Source organism: Sus scrofa, chromosome 3 (assembly GCF_000003025.6).
Source record: "Sus scrofa isolate TJ Tabasco breed Duroc chromosome 3, Sscrofa11.1, whole genome shotgun sequence".
Classification (NCBI taxonomy): domain Eukaryota; kingdom Metazoa; phylum Chordata; class Mammalia; order Artiodactyla; family Suidae; genus Sus; species Sus scrofa.
Window position 1 is genome coordinate 117,274,044 of NC_010445.4, and position 12,168 is coordinate 117,286,211.

At 49.3% G+C, this 12,168-nt stretch overlaps 1 protein-coding gene across 2 annotated transcripts in view; it reads left to right on the forward strand.

The window, feature by feature from the left end:
* APOB (apolipoprotein B-100) overlaps positions 1-12,168 on the forward strand; it is a 66,105-nt gene that overhangs the window by 23,948 nt on the left and 29,989 nt on the right. The window contains exons 1-10 of one of the 2 annotated variants that reach the window (XM_021085692.1): positions 1,938-2,158; positions 2,512-2,550; positions 3,550-3,665; positions 5,032-5,177; positions 7,199-7,352; positions 8,198-8,353; positions 8,966-9,090; positions 9,768-9,853; positions 10,925-11,144; positions 11,879-12,106. In XM_021085692.1, the coding sequence (XP_020941351.1) occupies positions 2,089-2,158; positions 2,512-2,550; positions 3,550-3,665; positions 5,032-5,177; positions 7,199-7,352; positions 8,198-8,353; positions 8,966-9,090; positions 9,768-9,853; positions 10,925-11,144; positions 11,879-12,106 (1,340 nt within the window). In that variant the 5' untranslated portion in view covers positions 1,938-2,088. 2 annotated transcript variants of the gene reach the window in all.

Sequence of the window (12,168 nt, forward strand, 5' to 3'; positions counted from 1 at the left end):
GAAAGACAGTCCACATAAAAGCGTTTAAATAAAATGTTCAGAGAAATGGGATTGGGGGGCAGTTACTTTTTCTAGACTTTTTGTAATTCGGTGGTGTAACTACAACCAGTCTTGGGTCTTGTAATATCCACTTTTTTTATAATATCCACAATATTTATTAATATCCACAATATTATTAACCATGGATGCAAAGCAACTAAGCACCAAAGGGATGACGGGAGTGTAACTGCCCCACAGGGCGCTCCTGGCTAACACACATGTACGGGGAGAAGTGTAGAAGCCAAAGTGCCAGAAAAAGGCAGACATCCTCCTGCATGTCTCTGCCGAGGGAAAGGGGGTCTTCATACACCATTACCATTTCAGAACATGATGCTTCTGGAACCCTGCGTAAGTCTTGGCACTAGAAATTTTTGTTTGTTTGTTTTATCTTTTTTAGGGCCGCACCCGTGGCATGTGGAGGTTCCCAAGCTATCGGTCGAATCGGAGCTGTAGCTGCCAGCCTACGCCACAACCACAGCAATTCGGGATCCAAGCCATGTCTACAACCTATGCCGCAGCTCACAGCAACGCCAGATCTTTAACCCATTGAGCAAGGCCAGGGATCCAACCTGTGTTCTCATGGATACTAGTCGGGTTTGTTACCCACGGAGCCACAAGAGAACTCCAGCACTAGAAGTGTTAAATGGCTTCGCAAGTTGTTTGTTACATCTTGATACATCTCATAAATCACAAATTGTAACCACAAAAGCTGACTTCGCCCTCAGGAGCTCAGATCCCCCTCAGTCCTTAGTCCCTCCTTGTGGCTCTGCTGCCCTGCTTCCTGTGCGCTCCTCTGGCAGTTACACCCACAGAGTAGCATGGCTTGCAGGCTGCCTTCATTGCTCACCAGCAGTTTCCCGTCTATGCATCTTGTCTCCCCAGCCAGACTGGAGCTGCCCTGCGTTCACGGCCAGTCTCAGCATCCGCCCATCCCATCTCAGCACCATCCCATCAATCACCCTGTATGATGGCTTCTGGGTCAATGAGACCCTGTTGCTGAAATGTTGGTACTGTGCCCGACTTCCTGCAGCAGGGCAGGGGAAGTGCCTTGGCAAGTTTCCTGTGGGCAAGGGACGGTACCTAGAAAAGAAGGGAGGATTCATGGAGAAGGTTCTGCATCCGCCCACTACTCTGCTTTTTCTCACGGGCCTCCTCCATCCCTGAAGAAACCCAGAGGCACTTCATGTAGGGAAAAGCCTTGTCTCCTCAATTTCCCAAGAAGAAATTGGGCCCCAGGATGGGGAAGCAGCTCTTCTCCAGAGGCCCCTCCTTACCCAGGCTGCTGAAAGATTCAGGTTCCTGGATTTTTGCTTTGAGAGTGGGCCCTCGGGTGGAGTGGGGACCAGTCCCTCACCAGCCTTCCCTCCCTCCCCTGTCTCTCTGCTCCCTCTGGATGGGCTGAATCCAGGACAGGTGACCCAGAGCCCCAGGTACTGCTCAAGGTCAGGGCCCCCATGCAAATTCAAGGTCCACCAAAATGACCAAAATGGAAGAGAAAAGGTAGATGCTGTTAAGGGCTGGCTCTCCAGTGGCTTCAAAGTCGGTTCAAGGAGCAGGGATCCGTTTGGTCCCTGTGCTTGGTCACCTCCTGGAGGCACCCCTGGGTGAGGACGGGCTTCTGGGGCGCTGAGCCGCCTGGCCCCTGGCTCCACCCACTGAGACCCCAGGAACAGGCCAGAGGCAAGGCCCCGCCGGCCCTGGCTGAGTCCGAGCTGAGCCCCCTCGCCAGCCCCTCCTCGAGACTCGAGACTCGGAGCTCGCCGGGCTTGGTGCGGAAAAGCAAACAGGCCCGGGACGCTGGCCTTTGGACCTTTTGCAATTCTCTGGGCGCTCTTTCGGCCCAGGTGCTGAGGCCTGGGCGGGCGGCCTCATATAAATAGAACACGGGTGCCGGCAGCACAGTTCCACCTCGGGTGAGGGTGCGGTGCGGGTGCTGCGCGGGGTGCTGCCTGTGGGTTCCTGTCCCTGCGGAGCCAGCAGCCAGCGAGCAGGAGGCCAGGCCCAGCCAGCCAGGCGGGAGGGAGCCGGAAGCCGCTGCGCAGGTCGGCCATGGGCCCTCCAAGGCCCGCGTCGCTGCTGCTGCTGCTGCTGCTGCTGGCCACCACCTGCGCCGGGGCCAGTGAGTGAGGCCACCGGGCCCCTGGGCGTGGGGCGGGGTGGGGGTGGGGGGCACGAATCAAAGCTGAGGGATGGGAGCCAGGGCAGGAGCAGTGGCTGGAGCAGCTCAGGCCTGGGTCAGAGGGAGGACAGCCACAGATCTGAGGACAGGGGCCCGGGACCAGCTGTGTGGCTCCTCCAGACTCAGAATGGGGGGATGGGGGGCCGGTGATAGGAAGGGCTGGGGATTAGGGTCTTCAAAACCTGCTTCCCTCCTAGAAGATAAAGGCCTCTGCAGTGGTCCTTCCTGTCAGAACCTAGGACCCCTCGGGAAGAAGGGGAAAACCCACAGCTGTCTTTCTCCTTTTGTTACAGGAGAAGAAGTGCCGGGAACTGTTGGCCAGAGCTGTCCAAGTAAGGCCCTTCTCCTCTGGGCAAGGAAGGGTGACCCCACCCCATCCCTCTGCACCTTAGGTCACTGAAATGCTGTGATGCTCTGATTGCGGAAAACTGCTCTGAGCCCCAAATGCTGGGGGTCTCAAATCTTTTTTATCCGCCTTTCTTACCTGTCCCAAAAGTTCAGCCTGGGGATAGGGTGGGGGAGGGACTATCATTCTGTTTGGTCCAGGGACACTTTAAAGAGACATCACTATCCTGTTTGTCAGGGGCTAATCATTAATCTGCAGCACAGGAGGATGAGGAAATGCTGACTTTAACCTTTGTGCAGAAATCCAGACCCCCACCCTTCTGTATTTACCTGACCCCTGGAGGTCAAAGGAGCTGGCCTTGCTTTGGTACCCTGTGTTCTGAGAGAGGGAGGCTGGCCTCTGATGGGGCGGCACTGCCATCTTGTGGTCATCTAGCATCGCTGCATCTGGGCTCTTTGTCTAGATGTTTTTCTCAAATTGTTCAGAAAATTACTCTCAAGCACAGTGGAAACCTCCAGAAATTCCTTCCCCACATCTTTGGTGGTTTCTTAGGCCAGCCTGATACCCCTAATGCTAAATGAAGTCTGCCTCAAGTATTTGATAGAATAAAAAAAGAACCAAAGAATCATGGTATTTTCAAGCTGAAAAGGCAATGAGAGATATTTGCTTTATGCCATCAATGCTTAATTTTCCAGGGCATCTTTCCTATAGATTTTCTGAACCTCATTCCTTGACCTCCCTTCCTTATACTTCCGATGATATATTCAAGAAATGCCAGCCAATTTAAACACCAGCCTCGGCCAAACCATAACGCAGAGGTTAAATCTATAAAGGAACATTAAGTATAAGGCAAAGTCAGCTAAAAATAATTTGAGTTTAATTACCATTTTTGATTATCGATGCCACTACCCCTCTCTACCCAGGACTGACTATCCTTGGGCAAGTTATTTCTGCCAGCTAGCTGACTTATATCTCCTCCCTGTAGGGGATGCAACGCTATTCAAGCACCTCCGGAAATATGTATACAGCTATGAGGCTGAGAGCTCCAGTGGGGTCCCTGGGACCGCGGATTCAAGAAGCTCCACCAAGATCAACTGCAAGGTATGAGGGGAGATGGAGGGTCACTGCAGGACCCTGGAGCCCGGCACTGAGCAAACCCCATGCCAGTGCTTCGTGTAATCTCAAAGCCCTGGGGCTGGTCCTCAGTTTGCTGGTCAGCCGCTGTGCTGTGAAGGTGTCTGGCATAGAAATTTTTACCCACCAGATTTATTTTCTGTTAGTTTCCAAGAAGTAATCAGGGTATACAGTCTAGAATATCAGGATCTCAAGCCACCAGATTTAACATATTGAGAACTGTTGAGTAGAGGAGCCAGGGGAGGTAAGCATCTCAGGACAGCATTCTGGAGTGTGGTGTTTATAACCTAAGTCGCATCGTGTCTGCTACTAAAAAACAAATGGAAAAAAAAAAAGAAAACTATAAACATGCAGTTTGTTCTCAAATAAAACTTCCCTTATTGTTCCATGTTCCTGTGGAACCGATCTCAGGGCCACTGTTGGGGTTTGTGTGGGAAAGAGAAGTCAGGATGGGTCACCCTCTTCTTTCTAGGGCCCCAGCATCTGTGCTGTCAAATAAGGTAGGCACTGGCCACATGTGACTGTTTAAATTGAATAAAAGTGGAAGTTCAGTTTCTTATCACCCTAGCCATGTATCAAGTGCCCCACAGCCGCCCATACCTAGTGGCTCCATATTGGATGGAGCAGATAAGGAAAATTTCCATCACTGCAGAAAGTTCTTTGAACAGTATTAGATAACAACAAAGCATCTGTTTAAACTCCAGCCAAATGGGAAGCTCTGAATAGGCCCTAATAGATGCAAAAGGTTTTGGATGTTTTATTTGTCTGTTCACATTAAGGAAACATTTGTTGTTGAAACCAGTGATAGCCCTCCCTCCTTCTTCCTGGTTTCCTTTCTCACCCTCATTCCTAGGCTGCATTTCTTCTAAGCAGTTGTACCTTAAAGTGAGTACATTTAGGAGTTCTTATTGGGGTTAAGAGAGTTAAGAACCCGACTGGTATCCATGAGGACGTGGGCTCGATCCCTGGCCTCACTCAGTCGGTTAAGGATCTGGTGTTGCCACGAGCTGTGGTGTAGGTTGAAATGCAGTTTGGATCCCATGTTGCTGTGGCTGTGGTGTAGGCCAGCAGCTGCAGCTCCATTTTGACCCCTAGCCTGGAAATTTCCATATGCTGCAGGTGCAGCCCTGAAAAGAAAAATAAATAAATAAATAAATAAATAAATAAAGTGAGTACATTTAGAACCAGTAGAACGATATCCTGCTTTACATGCGTCAGGGAAAACTTCAGAAACTTGGCACCCTAGAACATGGAAAAGGCCAGAAAGCCCAGGCTGTGGGGGATCTTGTGTTTCGATGGAGACTCTTACTGTGCTGTTACCCTCGCTTCTCAGGTCGAGCTGGAAGTCCCCCAACTCTGCAGCTTCATCCTGAAGACCAGCCACTGCTCCCTGAAAGAAGTGTATGGCTTCAACCCTGAGGGGAAGGCCTTGCTGAAGAAGGCCAAGAACTCTGAGGAGTTTGCTGCCGCTATGTCCAAGTAAGATGTGGGCCTGTGCATTTCAATTTCTGAGCTAAGGGCATCACCGAACATGTTGTGCATGAGTGAGTGTGTGTGTGAGAGAGAGTGTGTGTCCATGTACATGTGTGTTTATGCTAGGCGTGCATGTATTTGTATTCTCTGTTCACCATAAACCAAGAGAACAGCTCAGTTTTCACAATGAAAAAGAGGACGGCAGTATTTACCCTCCCCAGTGAAGTTCCTCTAATTATCATTTAAATGTGGTTCTCCAAGATCTCAGGCTTTAAAACTCCTTGAGCTAATAAAGCTGAGATAGTTTGTTTAAACAAGTGAATTCATATTCAAAGAGTGAAATGGAGACAGTGCTTTGTGATCTTCAGACAGAGTCTGCAGGACTTGTTTCTGAAGCCAAACAGGGCAGTGCAGGGTCTTCTCAGCAGAGGGCGCCAGTTTCCAGGAGTCCAGGGAGAGCCAAGGCCTGAGCCCCTCTCCCTTCAGGGCTGGCCTTCTGCCAGTGTGCACTGACCAGACCATTGCTGTTGCTGACAGCTGGCATCTCCGCTGACCATCAGTGTTCATGCTATACTGGTGGTTAGATGTTTTTAAATGTCACCCTTGCCTCATCTCCACATCCCAGTCTGCAGTGTCCTAAGTGTGTACAAATACTGGCAGTCATTGATTTGTTCATTTGGTAACATCAGAAACTCCCTCCCTGCATCTTCCAATTTGTTAAACATTAGATTCGGAAGCCAGAATTGGCCTTGATGCTTCTGTCTCTAGCAAATACATCTTATTTTATGCAAGACTTAGATGTATCTAAGGAAGTGGGGTGCAGGGGCTGAAGGGGTAATCAATCCTTTCCCACCTCCAAACAAAAGGGACTCCTGCTTTTGACCACTTCAGGGCTTTCGTGTGAGCCTGCATCACAGCGTCTGGAATTTTCTGAGAGGATGGTGGACTGTGGGAGACACGTCTAGTCCCCTTTTCTTTCTTCTGACTTATCTAGAGCAGTTGCTGCCAAGCCCTGTGAAGCCCCCTAAGGAAAGTCCCCAAAGGAAGGTCCCTAAGATCAAAGTTGACCCAGGCTTGAGACATAGTCTGAGATCATATTTAAAAAGTGAATGAATGTCCAACAAACGTATGGAAAGAAAGCTCAGGCTCGTTAGTGGTCAGAAAATGCAATTAATGTAATAAGATATTTATCACCTTATACCCATGAGACTACAGAAACTCAAAACAGCTGGACCACTTATTTCTGGCAAACCTGTGAGGAGAAGTGTCCACTCATGCATTGCTGGTGAAAATGAGCGCCCTTAGTCAATATCGACTATAATTAAAACTACTTGGAGCCTTTGACCCTACAATTTCAAACTCTGGGACTCTAGCCTATGAAAAGAAAAGTAGTAATGTGTGAAGATCCATGCATAAGAATGTTTAGTTTTGTTTGTGTGGCCAAAAAAAAGAAAATTAAAAATCCAGGAAGAGAGACAGTGAATGTCCTCTATTGGTGAAAATCTGAATAAAGAATGTATAACCACAGAATGGCATGTTATATAGCTTTTTTTTTTTTAAGAATCTGTTAGAGCTCTAGAAGGATTTTCACAGAGTGTAATTAAATGAGAAAAGCAAGATGAAGAAAAGTGTGCATCATACAATGCCATTTGGATAAAACAGGCAATGACCAAACCTTTTTATGTAGATGCTTTCACTCCCACACTTGTGTACAGGATTGCCTGAGTGCGGAGAGGCAAATGGGATGCCCAGTGGGTTATTCCGTGGGGAGTGTGGCTGCAGAGACTGATGTGGGTAGGAGACAAGGGGTGGGTGAGCCAAGCAAAAAAGGAAAAGAAATGAAAGAAAACCAAAAGCATACACACGTATGCTTTTTTGAAAATATATGTGTATGTGCAGTTATTTATGAAGAAAAGATGTTGAAAGAAAAACAATTGTTAAAAGGAGGCTGCAAAGCCACCCAGCTTATATCCAGCAGGCTCACGGTGAAGAAAGAACACTCGGTAACCAAACTCTGTCCGGGACAGGTACGAGCTCAGGCTGGCTGTTCCAGAAGGGAAGCAAGTCTTACTTTATCCAGAGAAAGAGGAGCCTAAACACATCCTGAACATCAAGAGGGGCATCATTTCTGCCCTCCTGCTTCCCCCGGAGACAGAAGAGACTAAGCAAGTGTTGTACCTGGTGAGAATTTAGAAGCTGATAATCGGGGCCCTTTGAACTCATTTTCACACGGCGGAGCCAGGCCCCACTTATACGTAAAGTGGATCACTGACCTCACTGCATGGCTGGTGACCTGGGAGGCCCTATGCTGGTGTGAAGCCCCGGCACCCAAGGCTCCTTGTCCTCTGCTCACTGAGGGTCATCCCGCACAGCCTGAGCAGGCCAGGCCTAATTTTAAAGCAATTTTCTGGGAGTCCTGACCACCCTACCCCTTTGTTTGATTTTGTTCTGTGTCCACAAGGTGTAGCACAGTAAAGCCTGTGTGTGTTTTAAACACAGGAAATAATTGAATGTATTTGCCAGCCTCTCTTAAGAATTTCAGGTTTTGATCTGAGAGAGAATTCAGTTGGCTTCAGTCCCAGGAACACACTTGAGCCCCTACTATGCCCCGAGCTCAGTCCTGCACTACACTCACAAACACACTGCTGCCTCCTGCAGAGGCCTCTCCTCAGGCAGTTCTCACGACCTGGGGCAAGAACCAAGGCCCATAGAGAGGGTGGGTTGGAATAAGAGCCATGAATGAGTGAGAGCGAAAGTGCTCTGAGAGGACAGAATATAAAACCATCGTTGCCTGGGTCTTAGGAGGGCAGGCAGGGCGCCTCAGAACCAGAGCCACCCTGACATGGTTTTCTTACTCCAGCTCCAGCTGCCCAGGAACCAGCAATGCCCACACTCTGTCCAAGAGGATGAAACCTTGTCCCAAATCCACGTGGGCCCTGCCTTTCCTCCCAGGCTCCTTTCCAGCCCCAGCCCCTAAAGACGCTTCCTCATGCTGAATACACCTGTTGGATCTCTTGCTCTCCTAGGACACCGTGTATGGAAACTGCTCCAGTGACCTCACCATTAAAAAAGGGAGAGAACATGTGGCAACAGAAATATCCATTGAAAGAAACCTGGAGAAGTGTGATCGCTTCCAGCCCATCAGCACGGGTGTTAGCCCGCTTGCTTTGATCAGAGGCATGGTAAGGTTCACATCAGCGTTGCTATTCACCCTGGCAGCGTCTTCTTTAGTATTAAAATTTCAGAATGTTGGCACTAAGGGATCTCAGAGAAAAACCTCTAGGTAAAGAAAACCTAAAGAGCAGTAGCTGGTGTGAAATGTTCCTGTGAGGTGGGATGGATGGGTGTGTGTAGGATACCAGGTTCTATATACTTTGTGCAAGATTAGAGGCCTACTGGGTGGAATAAGCAGAGGCCACAGCTTGATTCAGCTTTGGGTCTGCCAAGCTGTTGCATCCCCTTGTCTAAATGTCAAGTACCAGGAGTTCTCGTTGTAGCTCAGCGGGTTAAGAACCTAACTAGTATCCATGAGTATTGCTCAGTGGATTAAGGATTGATCCAGTGTTGCAGCAAGCAGCAGCAAAGCTCACAAATGCATCCTGGATCCCAAGTTGCTGTGGCTATGGCATAGGTATTGCAGCCATGGATCTGATTCGACCCCTAGCCTGGGAAATTCTATATGCTGCATCGTATTCCAACCCACCTTCTTACCTGAAGACAAATACCTATGACAGAAGACTCCAGTTCCAGCCCCAGGGACTCACCAAAATGCTTTCCCCTGATGTCACTTGCAGACCCGCCCCTTGTCCACACTGATTGGCAGCAGCCAGTCCTGCCAGTACACCCTGGACCCTAAGAGGAAGCATGTGTCAGAAGCCATCTGCAAGGAGCAGCACCTCTTCCTGCCTTTCTCCTACAAGTAGGTCACCTGCTGCTCCTCCAACTCATTATCGATGGAGTTGCTATGAGCTGACTGCTTCTTAGGTGCCCTGTCCCAGGCTAGGCTGAGCCCAGGAGGGGAATGGGGAGAGGTATGAAGCAGACCCCATCCCTGTCCCCCTTCCCAAGCTAACAGGCAATTGGTAGGAAAGTCTTAGGTATGCAAAACAATTTGAAACCACCAAAACATATGAGATCCAGACTTTAAGGGCTATAGATCAGGAAAAACCAGGGATCATTACAGGTTGCCCTGGTTAGAAAGGCTTTACAGAAAATTTAGGATTGTACTAGAGACTTGTGTATCATTTTGAACACTTATCAGTCAACAAATGTTTATTGAGTAACTACTGTATTGTTGGCACTGTGCTGTGGGAGACGCAAAGGAATTTTGAAGCACAGCATTGGTCCATTCCCTCTAGGCATTCTAGAATCACGGGGCAGGGGGTGAAAGGTGCCTAGGACCTTCTGATGGAAGAACATATTGCATGAACAGAAGGAGGCCGTGCTGTTCACTAGAGGGGTCAAGGGTATTTAACTATGGTTGGATGGTGAGCAGGATTTGGGTAGAAGTGGAGATCAAGGGAACATTCAACATGGAAAGAACAGAATGTTCTGGGGAGCTGGCCATCCTTGACATTGGGCCTCTTTTGTTACCAGGAATAAGTATGGGATGATGGCACAGGTTACACAGACTTTGAAACTTGAAGAAACACCTAAGATTAACAGTCGCTTCTTTAATGAAGGTAAGACTTCACATGCACATGGTTCTCAGAGCTGGGTATTCTGCCCTTAGTGTACCAACCGTGGCTTAGCTCCTTGCTGGGCCCTATGAAATGTCTGCTGACTAATGAGGTTGTGGTTTTCTGGCTTTGGGCCAATCTACAGAGAAAGTGTTTGGATTTCAGAAAGTCAAGTGGCCATGGGATAAAGGAAAGGGAGGCATTTCCTAAGGCTACTTGAGTTTTTGTAAGTAGGAAACTGGCCTCCTAGGTCTGCCTTTCTTTGATACACAACCAGGGCTGGATAAGGTGGGGCAAGTGGGAGAGGGTCTGAGAGGAACTACGGAAAGTGGCTGGTCCGACCCTAACCCTGCATTTGTCCTGTATTTGAATGTTGTGTGCCTTACCTCCTTGCTCTTAGCACCCCGGGATGTCAGCTTTAGCAACATGAGCTTTTGTACCCATTCTACGGAGGGGAAAGGACACACAGAGCCTTGACAATGTGTCAAAGTCACAGACTATTAGAGGTGGTACAGAATGGACCTCCAGGTCTAATCTAAGCTGGGACTCCTTCCAATGCAGCCTGTTTTCATGCTGCCTCACCCCCTCCCTGGTGGAGGTGAGAGCGAGGTGAAGAAAAGGACACAAAAGGGCCTTCCACTCCCCCACAAACTGCCCTCAGCCCCACTGGAAGAAAGGATGGGTGAGCACTGCAGAGTCTAGCCGCAGCTATTGCTAGATCAGCAGCACCTCCTCACCAGTTCTTTTAGGCAAAAAGGTATTTTGATACCACATTCAAACAAGCCTGGATTCAGTTCCAGCTCTGCCTCTTCTGCCCACAAAGGTCTTGGGCCAGGTTAGTGGCTCACCTCTGGGTCTTAGTTACTTTGTCTTCACCTTGAGGAACAGTACTACCCGCGGGGAGAGTGTGGTGAGTCAGTGAAAACACTGGTCAGACCCCAACACAGAGCCCAACATAGAAGGACTGTCATTTTCCCCTTTGCTGGTCCGCCCCGCCCTCCAGTTTCCAGTAGCCACGATGAGGCTGAGATACAGAGGTAAGCCAGAGTCTCTCTGACGCACCCCTGCTTCCAGGTGCTGAGGCCGTGGGTCTTGCCTTTGAAAGCACCAAGTCCACGTCACCTCCAAAGCAGGCCGAGGCCATCGTGAAGACCCTCCAGGAGCTGCAGAAGCTGCATGTCTCCGAGCAGAATGCCCAGAGAGCCAACCTCTTCCACAGACTGGTGACTGAGCTGAGAGGCCTCAGCAGTGAGGCAGTCGCAACCCTCCTGCCAAAGCTGATGGAGGTGTCCAGGTATTTCTTTAAGGGTCACAGCTCCATCTTTCAGGAGTGATAAACATGTGGTCGCTGGCTGAGACCTTGGCCAAACATAATCACATGGATGATTGATTTCAACGCAGTTAATCAATTAGTCAGTTCATGTTTGCTGAATAGAGAACTATCAGCTAAGGTGTCTAGAGTTCCATGGGCAACACACATATACAGATGTTGCCTCCAAGGCAATGTATATTTGTGCGTTAAAATGGGAGGAAATATTTTCACCTTTTGATGAGTGTCTTCTCACTCCTAGAATGGGTACCCTGAGACATTTGAGAGAAAAAGAAGCCTGTGCCTTCTGGAAGTCTATAGGCTAGAGGAGAGAGAACTCAGACAAACAAACTAATGCTGTGATTTCTCTTTACTTCAGTGCACTGGCTCTTAGTGCTGTGAAGGTCAGGGAAGGGACCGGGGACCGAATGAGAGTTTGCCTGGCACGTTCTGTGTTCAGACCAAAGGAGAACAGTCCTCTTTGGTGTTGAGTCCAGGGGGTCTTTCTTCAGCCTTTGCTCCACGGTGCTTCTCATGCAGGTCGTGCTTGCAGGGAAGGCACGGTTCCATGGATCTGAGTTAGATTTTGGAAGATGGTTGGATTTGGATAGTGAATACAGGGAATAAGGGTGCTCCTGACAGAGGGCACACTCTCGCCAAGGACATTTTAGCTGCCTGGGAGGTTATCCTTATAGCTTTCTCTGCCCTTTTCTTCTCAGCCCCATCACCTTGCAAGCCTTGGTTCAGTGCGGACAGCCCCAGTGTTACACTCACATCCTCCGGTGGCTGAAAAACGAGAAGGCCAACCCCCTTCTGATAGATGTTGTGACCTACCTGGTGGCCCTGATCCCGGAGCCCTCGGCCGAGAGGCTGCGGGAAGTCTTCAACACAGCGAAGGAGCAGCAGAGCCGGGCCACGTTTTATGCTCTGAGTCACGTGATCAACAAGTGAGTTTTACAGGCGGGTTCTCCGCGTGGAGGCTAAGGAAGACCCCCCCCCCCATCTCTGT